This window comes from Lupinus angustifolius, chromosome LG17 (genome assembly GCF_001865875.1).
Source record: "Lupinus angustifolius cultivar Tanjil chromosome LG17, LupAngTanjil_v1.0, whole genome shotgun sequence".
Classification (NCBI taxonomy): domain Eukaryota; kingdom Viridiplantae; phylum Streptophyta; class Magnoliopsida; order Fabales; family Fabaceae; genus Lupinus; species Lupinus angustifolius.
In genome coordinates this window covers 4863487-4882790 of record NC_032025.1, presented here as the reverse complement: position 1 = coordinate 4882790, position 19304 = coordinate 4863487, and the positions used below count along the sequence as shown (strand labels likewise).

Here is a 19304-nt window from a genome sequence, read left to right as displayed (position 1 = left end):
TTTTAAGTGGGTGATATGTATTCCATACATTGCATGCTTTGACACAACTAGGATTTTACTAATAATGACTCTTTTAATGCTCCATACTTGCGCAATCATACATATTTCGGCACAAAATACGCAATATAAATAAATAAAACTGACCCCTTTAATTACTTACAAGTATAATACTAGCAGTAGTTGATTGACAACTATGTATCCTATTAGTTTGGTACGTATAAAAAAATTAAATGTAATAAGGTGTATATAATAATGAATGAAATGAGAAGAAATGAAATCAGCAATTAATTAAGTGCAAACGAGTAAAGAAATGGTTGACTTGTTAACGAAAATAATTAAACCATTGACAATTACCCATCTCATATGATGATCGTTGACAGTGATATAGTGAGTAAGTGACACACATAAAAATGCACACTATGAGTCGGTGTTAATTACTACAATGTCCCCACAAAAATAAATAAAATATAAATAGATGTATCGCTCTAAAATGAATTATTATGGGAGGAAGACGGTATTTGATTACATTACATATAGATGAAGAATCGTATTTGTGAGTGTATAGTGGAAGAATAATTAGTCGAGAGTGAATTGTCATATATCACAATTTCACAACTAATTAACTTAAGAATCATAGACGAGGGGCCTGCATTTATGAGAAAACGACACACCTTAACGATCACACAACTGTTGTACATGAGTATGACCACAGAGAAGTAAAATGATGATGCGTGTGTTAAAGGTTGGAGGATAATATACGAAAATGAAGGTTTTAGGATGAGTTAATCGAAGAGAGGGGTTTAGTTGGAGAAGAAGACAAGACAACAGAGTTTGGTACTTGGGGTGAACTGATGGGAAAATATGAATAAAATAAGGTTATTTTTTAAAATTTGAGAAAAAATGTGGAGTTTAAAAGGGATATGAATTTTTTTTTCCTTCTAAAATTATAATGTAGGCAGAGTTAATTAGTGCTTTCCTTTGTGCCGATGAATATGGACATTCACCATAAACCAAAATTAATTTTAAATTAGGATTTTAACTTGAGTTAGTTGTTAATCGAAGACATCAGAAACCAAACTTATAGGTATCTGTCTAAACCTAATGCAAATTTGAAAGGGAAAATTTGATTTGATTAAGTTTGAGTTTTACACGAATTTAATTTTTAAATTTGAGTTTGGTATGAGTAATATCATATCTCGCATCCGCCCGAACTTAATTAATATATGTAAAGTTACATATTTTATTTTCTTTATCTAATAGACCTTATTTACACCTGGCTCTTAATATTAAATTCTCACCTAATGAAGTATCCAAATAATGTTATTCCTTATTGTTTTTTTGATTTGTTTTCTGTCGGGTTTGAGTTATACGAAACTTAATGGTTTTAGAGATAATATAATTAATTTCAACCTAACCAAGTTTAGGTTTGGGTTCTAAACCTCGGGATCACGGTTGGATATATACAAACTCAGTCCGACCCACGATCTGTTTCGTTGCCATTCTAAGATGTTAGGAGGCACATAAGTAGATATATGTTATATCTTCAAATTTAGCCTGCCAGACAAAACTTAATTGTAATGATAAAGGCACAACATGGGACTTTCCCCATTGCCATTGATGATGTTTATGTTGTTTCTCATGGTTTGGGCGAGATCAGACCCTTTAACAGATCCTGGTCTCATGTTGTTTCTCTGTGATTATTCAAGAGCAACATCTTGAAAGTTGAAATCATTATCTATACATTTAGCAACACTCTAAAAGTCTAAGGGCAGTTATTGTTGCAGCCACTAAACAAAATAATGATAAAATTGTATAGTTTTTTCACGTGTAAATGTAAATTTCTAATTAAGTCATAAAAAACCCTAGAAGATTCATAAATAAGTAAGCAGATTCATAATAATGACATATAACAGTAATAGTCACAAATCACATGTAGATAAATTTATAGAAAGAGATGAAGTTTCTCACTTCTTGAGATGTATAGCCACTGCCATGAAACCCTTATCGATCAGCATTGAGCAAATAGAAGATGAATTGTTTTGCAGGCAAAGTGACAGATATTGTAATTTGTGGAGACAAAACATAGAACAAGAGAGGCGTCTTGTTGCAGAAAAATATAAAATGGAAGAGGGAAAAAAGAGAGGCAAATCAAATATTAGTAATGATATGGGAGCACATCTATTGTATCACATAGTGTGTCATTCCATGTGGTATTGTCTGTGATTAGTTAAAAAATATAAAAAACTAATGATTAAATAATTTTTTAAGTAATCATAAATAATGATACATGAAGTGATATACTTTTATGTGACAAAATGTTCACCCTAATGATGCACGCAAAGGAAAAGGATAAAATGGAAGAATCAGGGAATGAAGGATTTTTTTGAATCTGTGTGCAGAATAAGGAAATCATGTATTTAGAAATAAACCGTGGATATAGCAGCTTTTGGTATAAAAGGAGTAGATATGTGTTTTTCTTGTATTAGCAAATGAATTAGTTCATTTTGGTTGCATAACTATCTCTTATGAATCAAAGTTCACATAAATTAAACTTTTATAATTTTCTGGTCTTTTTAGGTTGGAGTAGTGTAGATACACTTAAAATTCATGAAATGGAGTAGTGTAGATACACTTGAAATTTATGAATGGGACCCGGAACAAAACTGATGTAATTGATAGTGATAAATAAAACTAAAATACAAAATAAATATACGTAGTGAGCAAATCAAGCCTTATGTATGTGCAAATAAAAAAAATCAAGCCTTATATAAACTTAGAAAAACAAAACGTATTTTATAAAGAAAAAATATATGGCATCCGCAGTTATGCCAGCACACGAGGGATTGATTGGACTCACGTGGGGTTGGGGAAGGTTCTAGATTTTAAACACGCAAGAGCTGACTCATCCAATTATCCGCTGCCAACATCCAATTCTATATTTCTATTTTGTCATCTACCAACATGATAATTGTATTAGTTATTATTAACTAATATATATACATTTCTAAAATATAATTGTAAACAAAAATAAAAATTATTCTAATTTGTTTTTTCATGAAGGCATTAAGAGGAATAATTTTTCTTATAGAAAGGCAAATAAAAAGGAAGGAAATAATTCAAGACTTTCAAAATTTTAAACAATGTTATCCAAATTAGAAATTGGACGTACTAAAGTCATCAAAAATAGAAATTTTGAGCCTCATTTTAATAATATTGCCCCGTTGTGTAATTGACGACCAATCATGGACTCACTGACATTTCAAAATTGGTGACCTAAAACTAGAAAAGTTAAATGTATTGAATTTTAGCAGTCAAAAGCTTATAAAATTAGGGTTTAAACTTGTCAACACAATATTGATAATTGATTTGTATTACATTTGTTTGAAAGCTAATAGTGATTAACATATGAATGTTGAATGATTTATTGATAATGTAAAAAATATTTGTACTATCATTATATAATATTAAATCCATGAAACAATAGTTGCCAATAAAATAATAACCAAAAGAATGAGACATACATATAGTTAATCCAATGCAACGATACTTGCGGTGTTTAAGATGCTAAACAACTTTGTTCACTAATAAGTGTTTTTTGTACTGCCAGTAAATCCTCACATTAATATGTTAGTTAATATTGACTTTTAAATAAAAATATTACAAATTAATAATAGATGATATATCGGATAATGTAACAATCTTTATACTGTGAATTCATAAATTTTAAACTCATGCTCAAAAAATAAGACATACTAAAGTTCCAAATTTTCGAATAAATGGAGTGCTTGATTTAGCTGAACTACAAAGGGCAATGCAATATGGGCGCACCAAATGATAGAAAGATTCACCAAACAATTTATGTAAATAAATAAATATAAGATATGTGCAGCCCCACACTCCAATTTGCAAACTTTGTTTTCTTCTAAAAAAAGGAATGTTTATTATTTGCATATACAAATAATGCGGATTTTGCATGTGCCTAACAATCATCACATGCCTTTGGAAATGCACTGAAATTTGATCAACCATTCAACCCAACTTGTGTGTTGAAAAGCCGTGCAAGCTACGCTCTAATTATTTGCAGATATATCTATAATTCAACTTTAAATTCGATTATTTTTTTTCAGCCTGGGGAAAAATATTATGTTCTTTATATAATATACTCAGAATTCTTGTTTACAATAAAATATTATGTTCTTTATATAATATGACTTACTAAGTGTAGAATCTCTTGTTAATATTTTTCACGCAAATACTTACTTAACAATAAAAAATAGCACTCAGGAAATTAAATTCACAAAAAATGTAAGAAACATCAAACCCCATAATAAATAATTAAACTGCAATGATAATTTATTGCTAGCCAAAATAATAATAAGAAATTCAATTTTTATGAAGTTCATTTTGATAATCTGTTTGTATTAAATTTCAACTATATGTTCTGGGGACCCCATACCATGACGCGAATAAAAAAACAGCCCATTTACAACAGTTATGTCTAAATTTATTAATGAGTTGTTGGTAACAATACATAAATGAACAATATAACACGAAAGAGAAGAAGATAACATCAATCAAGTTACACGTAATATTGCCACCAGTCACCCACCAAAAATTATTACCCAGAAACAAAAATTGGACCATTTATGTATCCTGACTCTTAACTTAAGAAACTCCATTCAATGTATCCTTCAAGTTCAAACCGTAGTAAAACTCGTAGTTCTCATGAACCTGTGTCATCCACAGTCACCCAAGCGCGTTAAATCTCAACTAACAACAAACGAACGTTAATGTTGGATTTAATTTTATTATTGGTGGTGGAATATTAAAGAAACCTTTACAAATATTGAATGGATAAGGTCAACCTGGGTGTGTATGTCGTGTCCATAGAATCACTCAATATTTCTTTCCTTACTATTAAACATATCTTCTCACATTTTTAAGTAATGAATTAATTCTTTTTAGAATTTATGATTATATATTTCAACAAGTGTCATTATCAGAAATTAAACTATTAATTTTAGAGATCAAATGAAACCTTACATTATTAAATTAATGCATTATTGATTTTACCACTTAATATATTATTTATTATAGTTAATTAAAAAAATATTTAATTATTAAAATTTTAAATTAAATATACCTCTAAATTAATCCCGTTAGAAACAACATATTTTTCCAGGGTCAACACAGTAGTGACAGTTCTAATATCAGAGGAAGTTGTGAACCTTCCAGCTCCATTACAGCACACTAGACCTGTAAAGAAACACCTAGAATCTATTTTTTATATTATTTTTTTATTAAATTTGGAAAGGTAACCTATTTTTATATTTAGTAAAACTTACCAACTGTAATATATTATTTATATTTAGTTGTTATTTGTATTTCCCCACTAATTAAGGGAATGTTTTTTATTTTTTTGGTATAGATTTTGTCCAATTTTAGTGGTACCCACACTAATAATACACAATTGGTATTGGTAACAGACTTTTATAACGCCAAGTGTCATAATCCTATAGGAACGTTTTTTGAGACTGTTTTTGAAATATTAATTGCTGTTCTGGTTTTTTGGGCAAATAAAGATAGGAGGTACATTGTGATTGGTCATTGGCATTTGTGTGGTAGGAAACGAAGAAAATGTGTGAGAGAGACCATATTCAAATTCTAAAGCAAACAAAATAATATAAAGAAGAGAGCTTTCAATCTTTCTGAAGCTTCATTATTACATTACCTTATATATGGTTTAAGCATATATCGAAAATTTTGGGTTATCTTTCTCTGCTTCAAGGGTTGGGACAGTTTTTTTAACCCTTTAAACCAAGCGCTTCAAAGAGCCTTCTTTTGTGGCTTTTGATTATTCTGAGGCTAAAAAGAAGGCTCTTGCATAGGTTCCTTTGGTTTTTCATCTTTGGTGTTGTTGTTGTTATTGAATTGTGGAAAAAATGGTAAGGTTTTGGATTACGTATTTGCAATTGGTGGAACTATTTGTGAATTCCTTGGTCCATTTGCTTTATGGGTTTTACATATTCAGTTCAGCCGTTGCTGGAGATTTATCACAGGCCCTTAATGAATATTTTCAAAAGCCTAAATTGAACAATGTTGAGGTCAAGGATGGGAAATTGGTCAAGGGTGTTGAAGAGAAAGAAACCAATGCTAATGATCTTCCTCCTATTGTGTTGGTTCATGGGATTTTTGGATTTGGCAAAGGGGTAATGCATAATGGTTTTCTGTTTTTGATTCTGAGTTAAAGTTTGCAAATTTGTTCTACCCTATAATGAACATCATTCAATTTCAGCATTTCTCATCTGTTATTTTTTTAATATTTGTTTTCCTAGAGATTGGGTGGTTTGTCATACTTTGGTGGGGCAGAGAAGAAAGATGAAAGGGTTCTAGTCCCTGATTTGGGGTCTTTAACCAGTATCTATGATAGGTGAGTTCTTCGGTCGAAACGTTTGCTTTTTTGTTTTGAAGTTCATTCATGGAATCAATGGTTTATCAATGGGCATGATTCATGAAAGAGTGTTATGACACGTCATTTTTCATGGAATCATGGGTTTTTTCTCTTGATTGATTGTGTGTTTGTCATTGGATTTTATTTTATTGAATATTTCTGAGAATGGCTTTTTGTTTTGTTTCAGGGCCCGAGAATTGTTCTATTATTTGAAAGGTGGCCAAGTTGATTATGGTGAAGAGCATAGTAAGGTTTGCGGACACTCGCAATTTGGACGAATCTATGAACAAGGTTTGAAGTTCTTCATGTTCTGTTTGTTGTTGACATGTTTTAACTATAATTCCTTTCACTTTTACCTTTGTGATTTTCCGATATTTAATGAGAATGTTTTTGTTTGTGTTATTGGGATGCAGGGCACTACACTGAATGGGATGAGGATCACCCTATTCACTTTGTTGGACACTCAGCAGGAGCACAGGTTGTTCGTGTCTTGCAACAAATGCTTGCCGATAAGGTTTGTTCTGTCCTGTCAAATAAAGTATCTCCTCATATCATGACATACTTTATTTATTTATTTTTGTTTTCAAATTTTCGATAATTTGATATTGATCATTATCTTCACTCTTCAGGCATTCAAGGGATATGAAAACACTTCCGAAAACTGGGTATTAAGCATAACAGCTTTATCAGGAGCATTTAATGGGACTACAAGAGCCTACTTAGATGGCATGCAGTGAGTTCTTATTAACTTATGCTTATGATTGTAGTTGCACTTACAGAACTGGTTCATAGTTATAGTTATTGACTTTAGTTAGCTGTCTTATTAATTTCACCTCATTAGATTAAGAAGGGATGTTTGGGAGAGCATGTAACAGGTCTTAGAAAAAAAATGAAATGTAAAAGCGACAAATAACTTGTATGATATATTTGTAAGGGTATCTGGCCTTTCTTGTTTTCAGATTATATAGTTGTTTTCTGCAACTGAATTTTATGAGCCTTTCAATAAAATGTATGATAGTTAAGGCCAAAAGTCTCCATTGTTCATAGTCAACAATTTGCAAATTATCAAAGATTTGACTACACTTAACAAAGTGTGAATGCTAAGCTAGTCTCTGCAATTTGAGCTTTCTTTCAGGCCAGAAGATGGGAGAACGTTGAAACCAATTTGTCTGCTACAACTTTGCCGTATCGGGGTGATAATTTATGATTGGCTTGATATTCCCTGGCTGAAGAACTACTACAATTTTGGCTTTGATCACTACAACATGTCTTGGAAAAAGATGGGTTTATGGGGTCTTGTTGAGTGCCTCTTAGGGAACGCAGGTCCATTTGCATCAGGAGATTGGATCCTCCCTGATCTTACAATTCAAGGGTCTCTAAGAACTAACTATCATCTTCATACATTTCCAAACACATACTACTTCAGCTACGCTACGAAGCGTACTAGGAAGATCATGGGCATCACGGTTCCTTCAAGCATACTTAAAATCCATCCACTACTTTTCATAAGAGTCTTGCAGATGAGCCAATGGCATCATCCTCCAGATGTTTCTCCCCCTTATAAAGGCTACAGGTTGGTGCTTAATTGCATCAGATATTATTTTCGCCTTCCTTAGGCGCAACTTAACTATAATCTATTTCAAGTTTTATCAATCAACCATAATGTTATTGCCTGTGCAGGGATGAGGACTGGTTGGACAATGATGGAGCGCTGAACACGATATCCATGACTCATCCTCGCCTCCCGATCGAACACCCTAGCCACCTGGTTGAAAAGGATGCAGATTGTCAACCCTTACAACCTGGAATCTGGTGTGTAAAACAGCACTATCACCATTATTTGCTTATGTCTGGTATTATATGGTCTGCAAACTATTTATTTGGTGTACTAATTATTTGATGAAATACAGGTATTACAAGATTGTGGAAGGTGATCACATACTCTTCATTATTAATCGGGAAAGAGCAGGATTGGAATTTGATTTAATCTATGACAGTATTTTCCAGCGTTGCAGGAAGCATGCATTTAGGAAGAAGCTCCCAACATTGCCTAATGAAATCCATCACTAGCACCATGTATTATTCCCTTATATACAAACAATTCATATAGAAATATAAAAAAGAATTAGGCCATTTACTTTCATTATATGTATCTTCAACTTTGTAAATGTATATTTTTTACATTTGCCTTCAATTTTTATACAACTAATTCATGTAATTCTGGGGTTGCTAATTGCAACATATTATATGCCTGTCCATATTATTAAATTCTCCATAAGGGCGTTCAGGTTTTGGCATGTTCCACTTACATTTGGGCTTGTCCTTTCCATAGAGGCTAATAATGTTGATCACTAGGGGTGTTAAAAAATAAAACAGAAAACGTATCCAAAATAGACCGAAACTGCAAAAACCGAATAAGTTTGGATTGTGTTGGACTTATTTTTTAAAGACTGATTGGTCCGGTCCGTATTTTGGTTTCACCTTTTGGATTCAGACTGGATCGAATTAGTATGTAAAGTTTAAGTGTGTAATACTTTTAAGTGTCTTCCAAATTAATCTTAAGTCTCAACTCCAAAATTATACCTATATTTTATTTGTTATATTCTATAACATATATATATATATTGCTATGTTTTAAATCATATTGATACACTTGTTTAGAACTTAAACCAATCTCACAACCAAATGAAAAAGATTCAAGTGTTGATTATGATTAGGTGATTTATTATCAATTTTATTGTTGTAAAAGTATTATTGTTATTAATCATCATTGAAACACTCTAACAGTTAAAATTATGTTACAAGTGCTCATATTTTTGTTATTGATATCTTGTTGTTTTGTTATCTTGTTATTATTAATGTTTTGTTGTTGTTGTCATTTTTGCTTTTATTATTATTGTCTTACTCTTTATTATTATTTTATGATGTTGTTTACTTATATTATTGCTGCACACATTTTAATGTTATTTTAATATTGTTGAACAATATTTTTATTGTTTTTTATGCTTAATATTTAGTCATTTTTATGAGTTTTGAATATAAGTGCAATTTCAATATTTTATAAAAAAAACGATCCAAACCGAACCGAACTGCATATAATATTTGGACCGGATTTGATCGGACATCTTAATATAAATAGACCAGATCGGACTAGGCTGTATGTTAATTACATGTTTGTCAGATCACTTTTTGCCTAAAAACCGATTCAAATGAACGCGAACACTCCTATTCATCACTACCTTAGGAACAGTTTTATCAGAGGCCTTAGTAGATTGGGCTTCACAATAGTTTGTACACACAACTCTCCTATCATTAAATAATTATGTGCTGCATAATAATACGAAAGTATCAACTAACAATAATTGAACTAATGCACAGAGTTAGTTAAACTTAGTTTTTACATAAATCATTAACTCATATTGTAATGTCTGGTTAGTTTAGTTTTCCTATGGCCTCTATTTCTGGAGGCTCAAATTTATTTATTTCCTCTTCTCAGTGCCAACCAAACTTGATGCTTTGGGTGTTACTCAGTTCGGCAGTGCCAATTTCGGATGGCCCATACTTCATTCTTGAACGCTAATTTTGGCACAAGCCCATTATTCTCTAATAGTTTTTTAATGTATGCCTGTAGAAACATGTTGGAAGAAAAACAATCCTTTAGTAGAAAACTATGAATTTATCATTTTTGAGATGCATATTTTGTTTGAGAAAAAATATATACGTTAATAGTGCAATGTTTTTACATTATTAAAGCATCATTCACCATTTATGAATTAATTATTTGTATTTTTTAAATAAAAATGATAAATAGTAGATGACATAGTAATCAAATAAAAACTTTACGCTAAGAATAAATAAATATTAATTTTTGTTTTGTTTTCCTATGACTTTTGTAGGCTCATGATGACACATAATTTTTATATATGAAGATACAATCCCAAAAAATTAGCTCATTTGATAAATGTGTGGGACAAAAAGTTGAAATATCTCCATTTATATTCAAGAGGGTGTACTCTCTTTTTTAGGTTGAGCAGGATCCGGTCTCATCCGCTCACACAGTTTTGCTCGATCATGATCGAGTCTAAATTGGATTAAGTCTCATCGGGTTTATGGTAATGTTAGAGTTCAAAAATTAGATCCAAATAATATTTAGGGTTGGATAGAAGATGAACATGACCCGTCACATGATTACTCACTTATCATGTTTGTATGTGTCTCTATTCAATTGTGTAAAGAGTAATGCCATTTTTTAGTCGAAAGTATTAACATAATGAGAAAACTTTATAAAAGATGTATGTATTATACTTAATCGGGTCTAAGGTCGATTTTGGATTCAATGGTTGTCCCATTTGATAAACCTAGGGATGTCAATGATACCCGCAACGGGTTGGGTTTGGGTCCATGTTTTCGGACTCACAGATAATTGAGACTCGAGTTTTAAGACCCATTGTTGGATGGGTCTGGGTCCGAGTAATGAGGTAGTGAGACCCGTGTGTATCCAGACCCGCTATTCCTTCATATATATTGTTAATTATATTGTTATATTGTTAATTTATAAATGTGATTGTTATGTTGTTAAAAAATGTTAAACAATGATGTTAGTGATGTTATATTGTTAAGTAGTGATGCGATGTTATGTTATTAATTTATATCTATAATCCAATATTTTGTTGATTGAGCCTTACTAAATGAATTGTACATCATAATATTGAAATAGTAAATTTAAAATGTGTTTAAAACTTCAAATATTTTTTATATTTTTTCTCTTCTTGATTACCTGAATATCATATAATATTTTATGAAGCAAATAAACAATTACATAAATTACACACAATTATTTATAATATTTTTTTATTTGTGGGTACCCGCAGATCTGCTAAATACGTAAGGACACGTGGGTAGCAAACCCGACGAGTATCAACACAGGTTTGGGGTGGATTTGCGTTTAAAAATGAAGTAACGGGACGGGTCCAAGTAATGCATCACTCAGACTCATCCAAACCTATTACCATCCTTGGTTAAATCTTACCCAATCCAACTCGGCGCATGATAGCCTCTACTTGTCTATCACCTTATACAAAAGAAAAAATTATATATTAAAAAACTCAATTCCACGGACCTTATTCATTATTATTGTATATGTATATGCTACAGCTTGTTACTCTATCAAATACTTTCTAAGCATTATAAAACTAGCAGTACCTTCAATCACACAAAAAAAACCTTAAATACGAATCTACGTAAATTATTTAAATTGACTTTTAATATATTAAAACTGAAAGGGAAAATAATCATCAATGCCACATGCTCTTCCATCAAGTGCATATGCATCATGATTATTAGCACATGAGACTGAGTTGAACGAAGAGTCAAAGCATTGCGTATGCTTGTTTTGTCCTCTTGGTGTAACACAAGTCATGTGTTCCGAACCATACTTGTTTCTCAAAACAAAACAAAATAAGTTACAAAACCAGGGACACCTTTTATTATGTTTTATATCTCCAAGAATCAAAATTGTAGTTTCTAGATGTACACCCATGAAAACCCAAAAAATGATTCGTTGTGTTAGTGTTAATTGAGGCATGTAGATACATTTTATTTAAGTTTCAGTTTCATGTACATTTGTATTTCATATAGTTAGTTAGAAATTTACTTAAGCATCAAGTATATATGAGAAATCACTCTATTGAATCATCCAATTCAACGAGATTAGAACTAAATATTCTCTAGACAATGTTTTCCTGAAGTGGTAGCTGTCTGATTTGTCTCTTTGACAGTTTTAACTTTTAAATTAGAAACAAATTCCTGTACATACACTATGTGATGAGTTTAAACTCATAATAGCAATCAATGATCCTAATATAGTTAATAATGTTGCGTAAAATAGATTTTTCCTATTTTGTGCCACTTAAAATGGGCATCTGCAGAAGCACTAGTATAAAATAGAACAAGATTATGAGAAGAATAAATCAGAATTTTCTCTTTTAACTTAAAAGAAAATAACTATGGGAACTAGTCTTATGAAAAATGGTATTATAATAGAATCAATAGTTTCTATTAGGTGAGGGAGTTTCATGATTAAAATATCTTATTAAATTTTTTATGCTAGTTAATGTAAAATTCCTAACATCAAATTGTAAAAATGTGGGTTTGAATCTTGATTTGGAATGGGAATCTCTTTTGATATGTAATATATAAATTTCATAAAACCTATCTTAATCCTTATGAGTTGCCCTCAATCAAAACCCAAATCACAGATCATAATATTTTGTTTTAAATATAACTTCTGAGTTAATGTTAGTATAAACTAGTAAGCCAGTGCACTGCACTAATGCTTTAATTCTGAAAACCCCTAAAGCATCTAATATAAAAATGTTTATTAGAAAGTTGAAAAAACAAAATAGAGACGATTAGATTAGTAAAATGAATGAAAATATTTAAAGTATACACATAGGATTAAAGCAACATGTAGAAAGAAAGTAAGGAGAATTAAGATATTGGGTACTATTACCCACCTCTCTCTCTCTCATTCAAATGACAATTGAGTGTCATGAACATAAAATTTCAAATTCTGATTCGGACTCGGGTCACTCTTTTAATTATTATTCTATTCACTTATAAGTTTTAATAGTGATGTAAACCAATGGTGGCAAGCCATAATTTATCGAGGACAATCTTAAAATTAGGAGAGTCACTTAGAGTTCATATTCTTGGAAGAAAATTATGATAGTTTTTAGTTTATTTATTTATTTGCTTTAATTTAAATAAATGAGACTACATTATCATATAGGCTTATGTTTAATTTTGTTCAAGTAATTTCAACTCAATAAATCATGGGAGGGTTGGGAATTTATTTATTCTTTTATATCATGGCCATTCGTGGCCAAGTAGTTTGATTAGGACAATTGGAATCAAGGCATGATGCAACTCTTGAACAAGGCCAAGGACAAGACATGACACGATTCAAGCTAGGAAGGACAAGAGGGTTGGGCTAGGACTCTATCTCTAAGGATAATCTCAATTCAACAAGGAGATCAGGCAATGAATAAATTAATTAAATCAAAGGAGATAAAGTTAAGATGTTGGACGGCTACAATCAAAGATTCAAATAAATATAGATTTGTTTTGACCAACAACTTAGCCAAGCATTATCTTTTCAACAAACCAACCAGATTGGATTAGATCTTATCTATTTGATTTTTTTTTTTGGATTTTAAATTTCAGTATCTTCACATCATCTTAGGATTAGTTAGCACTTTTGTTTGCATTTCAAATTTAATTAAATAAGATATTATCTTTTAGTATTCAAAGATAATTAGGATTTTATCTTATACTTATCTTTAGTTTATTTCAGCCAAAGCAGATTGCATATTTATAGCTTTGGCTTATTCATTAATAAAACAAGTTTAATTTTGAGAAAACCTTGTGTATATTTTAGTTGAGAGAATTCTCCTAAAAACCTCCATTGTTGGTTTATTCATTAATAATGCTTGATAAGCTAGTGTTATTCGCCACAAGCTAGGAAGCTTGATAAGAATTCATCAATGGTGACCACAACCAACAATGGAGGTTTTTAGGAGAATTCTCTCAACTAAAATATAGACAAGGTTTTCTCAAAATTAAACTTGTTTTATTAATGAGTAAGCCAAAGTTATAAATAAGCAATTTGCCTTGGCTGAAATAGAGTAAAGATAAAATCCTAATTATCTTTGAATACTAAAAGATATATCCTATTTAATTAAATCTGAAATGCAAAAAAAATCCTAACAAATCCTAAGATAATGTGAAGATAATGAAATTTAAAATCCAAAATTATTAAATAGATAAGATTTAATCCAACCTAGTTGGTTTGTTGAAAAGATAATGTTTGACCAAGTTGTTGGTCAAAACAAATCTATCTTTACTTGAATCCTTGATTGGAGCTGCTCAACCTCTTAACTTTATCTCCTTTGATTTAATCAATTTATTTCTTGCCTTATCTCCTTGTTGAATTGAGATTATCCTTAGAGATAGAGTCCTAGCTGAACCCTTTTGTCCTTCCTAGCTTGAGTCGTGTCATGTCTTGTCCTTGGCCTTGTTCAAGAGTTGCATCATGCCTTGATTCCAATTGTCCTAATCAAACTACTTGGCCACGAATGTGTAGGTGCAGCGGAAGCGATCATTGCACAGTGTTGGCCACAAATAATCAAATAAAGGACATAAGAATAAATAGAGGAGGAGAAACAAGAGAATTTGTTAACGGGGTTCGGCTAATTGTGCTTACGTTCCCGAGAGCGCTGAACGGCTACAAAGATATCAGTAGTGAATAAGGATTACAAACCCTAGCACACCCATTGTCCCACCTGCCCATGGGGTGTTTCTATTTGGTACGTATATCTAGTGCACACAATAACAAGGGACTTGAGTCCAATATATAACATTGGTTATTCTAATCTATTCCAAACTAGACAATGTGAGACTAACATAATAACATATTTCAAGCATCCCCAACAATCTCCACCTTAATTGAAATAGACGAATATCTCGCTCATTAGAAAATCTACACAAGAATATCCACCTTAGCGAATATATGACTCCACCTTGTTCAATGTCCAATTCTCTTTAACTACGCCCCTACAACATAAACCTTCTGAGTATCCTTGACGATGTTACCAAGAGCTTAGTTCTCCAAACTTATAGTGCAGCTTCCCGTATCGCCATCAAATGGAACATGCCGCCTAGTCACCTATTGCTAGGAAGTCTTTCGATATATGGGAACATCTATACAAAAGTTCACCAACAACCGTCATCTTCAATACTCGGTCAAACTGAACCTTGGAGCTTCCTTGGAAAGTCTCAACCGCTACCAACATTCTCTACTCCGACAATCCTAGTTCAAAAGAACTATCATACTCTACCATAAGGAGTATATCCACAACACACACCTTGCATTAATGCTAACTAATGTATGTGTTACATCCTTGCATCCAAGCCAATGCCCATGTCACACCATTGCATCTCTACCAATGCTCGTATTACAACTTGCATCAAAGCCAATGCCCATGTTACACCCGACATCAAAGTCAGTCAGTGCCTCTATGTTTTTGTGGATCTACTAACAATTAACATCATTCACTATAACGTCTCAGACACACCATTAGGATATTTCACTTCTTATCTCAAATGAGAACATTCTATCAACATCTAGAGGGATATTGTCAGCATCTATCTCTGGGTCAAACTCAACACATGAGTCCATATCTCCACCACTACCTTTGACACACCTTGTCTAGTCATCACGCCTTCACTAAACCTCTTTAGCCATTACCTGTTGTCTGGATTAAGAGTCATCTACCAATTGGCTTTGATACCAATTGTTGGTGCATTGGAAGCGATTGTTGCGCAACGTTGGCCACAAGCAATCAAATTAAGGCATAGAATAAATAGAATAGAAGAAACAAGAGAATTTTTTAACGGGGTTCGCCAATTATGCCTACGTCCCCGGGAGCACTGAGCGGCTACCAAGATATCATTAGAGAATAAAGATTACAAACTCTAACACACTCATGGGCCCACATGCCCATGAGGTATTTCTATTTGATACTTATATCTCGTGCACATTATAACAAGGAACTTGAGTTCAATATATAACATTGGTTACTTTACCCTATTTCAATACTATATAATGTGAGACTAACATAATAACATATTTCAAGCATTCCCAACAGAATTGGGCCATGATATAAAAGAAAAAAAATTTCTCAACTCTCCCATAATTTATTGAATTGAAATTACTTGAACAAAATTAAACCTAAGACTATATGAGAATGCAGTCTCATTTATTTGAATTAAAGAAAATAAATAAATAAACTTATAACTATCATAATTTACTTCCAAAAATATGAACTTCAAGTGATTCTCCTAATTTTAAGATTGTTCTCCATAAATTATAGGCACCATTGGTTTACATCAAATAGTGATCCCATTAATTTAAATGGATAGTAATTATTTTTTCATTTAATATAAACATTAAAAACAATTTGGCATTAAAAGATGGCAAATAAAAAATGATTTAATTGTTGAAATAAATCTTTAATAGTAGAACATAAATTATGGTGGGAGACTTTATACTTAATATACATAATACATACTAAAGATGATAAATATTATCATCACATATATAGTCAAGATCTTTCATGTCAAATTATCGAGAAGAACATATATAAAGAGCGGAAGCTTACCTTAATATATTTATAACAAATATGGTGAATGAACTTTATACTATAATTCATTATGCATCTATCAATTTCATGCTTGTTGTCCTTGTATCTAAATGTTCTCCTTTATCATTATATCTAAATGCATGTTCATATAGAACATGTAGGTTCTTTGGCCTTCTAAGTCATTATATATAATCTTCTTTAAGACTTAAATCTCTCCTTTCTAATGATGAGATATTAAAGTAGGAAATCCATTGATTGATTAGTTGGTGCATATGACTTGGGGACCGTAACCTCTTACTTATAAGAAGTCCATACCCTTCCACAGTGACGATGCTATGTGGTGTTGAGGGTGCGCAAATGCACACCTTGGAACTTTTTGGAAAAAATCTATATTTAAAAAAATAAAATATTAAGAGTGTAAGAGTTTTGTACATTGTTATCGCATCATCCATTATCTATATTTAATTCACTCTTAAAATAAAATTAATCAAAATAAATGGTAGATTATCTACTAATTGTATATAAATATTTCAGCATTGCATATATATTACACTCTTACTTATAATTCTACAAGCCCAAAATTTATTCTTTTGTAAATGACATGGCATGCTTCGTGAAAAATAAATAATCATTATTATATTGAATTATTTTATAGTATTATAGATATGCAACTCAAGGAACTTCATAATCGAATATCCAAGATAAATGCTCAGCTGCTTCTTTGTATGTCTTGTTTGAATCTAGCTGGTTCCTTCTCTAAATTTAATATGACAAAACTGATCGAATTTGTAAAATTTTATCCACGTAATTTTTTGTTCAACTGATTTTATGATGTTCGATAATCAACTTGAGACTTACATCATTGACATTCATAATACTGTGGAATTTGCTTCTTTGAAATGAATAAATAATCTTAAGATAAGTTGGTTGGAGGTGAAAGACACAATGTTTCCTATTAATTTATCTTCTTTTGAAGTTTACAATACAATTTTAGAAAGAGTTTTTCAACTATGAAAATTGTAAAAGATAAATTGTGTAATTGAATGGAAGATACATGAATGAATAACTATCTAGTGACTTATAATTTGTGAGAAGTGTTCAACAACATTAACAACAAAGTAAATATCTTTCAACAATTTCAAAATGTGAAATCACATAGAGATTAATTATGAAATATATATTTTATTTGATTAAATATATTTAAATTTTGTAATTTTGATATCAATATTTTCATTTTTTAATTGATGATATTTATTATTTTAATTTTAACCTATGTTGCACACCCTATATCTAGATCTTTGAATCGTCACTACCCTTTCATGAAGGTTGATGCTACTTGATTTTTTATTCCAATTTTGCTCATCATAAAATAGAAATAAGATTTGAGGTATCTATACAATAATTTTCATAACAATTATGTTTATAACCATATATCTTACTTGAATTAAATCACTTTAATTTGGCTACTTAAGTAATGACTCTAAGCACATTTAAACATCACATGTATGACCCAAAATTTCTTACATTAATATGTATACACTGATAGTGTAAGTATATTTTACATAATTAGCAAATCATCTACTATTCATATGTTAATTATGATTGACTTTCAAACAAAAATAATACAAATTAGTAATAGATTATATATCGAACAATATAAAATATTATATAGATTTTAAACTCAAAAAAAATTGAACTATATAAACTATACAACAATCTATCATATTAAAGCACAATAAATAAAAGTGTTAAATCGTTGTGGATCTTATTAACTTATTCAGTTAGAACAAATAATGAAAACAACTTGTGTTTAATTTTTTTCACACGATACTAACAACCAAACATTTGATATATTTTTTAAATATTATCTTTATTCAAATTAAATGGATTTAATAAAATGAATGTATTAATTTAAATCCCGCACAATCCTAAAATGTCGGATAATCCTAATGTACCTATTTTAGCTTATGGATTATATCATTGTAATTAATTTGAAATAAGATGACCATTAACACTTTTGAACTGAATTAGATATGACAATTATTAGCAATCAACTGAATTTGATTCTTTTTTATCCACTTTCTTCTCCTTTTTAAAAGAACGTGACACTTTGTGAGACCAAGGAAAGTCTCACATAAGAGTGGTTGATTTTTAAATTTGAAATAAGATAATTATTAATACTTTTGAACTAAACAACTGAATTTAGATACGGCAATTATTAACAATCAACTGAATTTAATCATTTTTGTCTATTTTTTAAGAACATGGCAAATGGCATAACTTAAAAGAGAATAATTTAAATAAAAAATAAGAAAAATTGTGAGACCAAGAGTGGTTGATTAAATAATTGTAACATAGAAAACTGAAAAGCTGATAAATTAAGAAAGAAAACTAAAAAAATTAAACAGATTTAAGTAAATATATTCTTATCCAATTTTTTTAATCTAATTAATTCGATCATTAAAAGAACAATTAATAAGTCTTACCCATCTCAATCCACTCTGGTATATATCTTCTATGCACACCCCATACCTCCTATATCTATATATATCATATCCATATCTCAATACTTCAGCCAAAGAAAGATATCAAATAGTGATAGTTAATTTTGTCACAAATACCAACAAAAAAAAAGCAGCATTACAAGGTTA

General features: G+C 30.7%; 1 protein-coding gene across 1 annotated transcript; it reads left to right on the top strand.

Moving 5' to 3' along the window:
- Positions 5943–8666, top strand: LOC109331877 (lipase-like). Its single transcript, XM_019566645.1, has 8 exons — positions 5943–6209; positions 6336–6430; positions 6639–6742; positions 6865–6965; positions 7081–7184; positions 7587–8024; positions 8132–8263; positions 8362–8666. Exons 1-8 carry the CDS (start codon positions 5943–5945, stop codon positions 8519–8521), a joined length of 1401 nt encoding a protein of 466 aa, XP_019422190.1. The 3' UTR covers positions 8522–8666.

Excerpts from the sequence above, each read along its gene's own strand:
- LOC109331877 (XM_019566645.1), top strand. The coding sequence starts at position 5,943 with ATGGTAAGGTTTTGGATTACGTATTTGCAATTGGTGGAACTATTTGTG. Across the intron at positions 6,966-7,080 it reads AACAAATGCTTGCCGATAAG|GCATTCAAGGGATATGAAAA; the intron begins GTTTGTTCTGTC and ends TTCACTCTTCAG. Across the intron at positions 8,025-8,131 it reads CCCCCTTATAAAGGCTACAG|GGATGAGGACTGGTTGGACA; the intron begins GTTGGTGCTTAA and ends TTGCCTGTGCAG.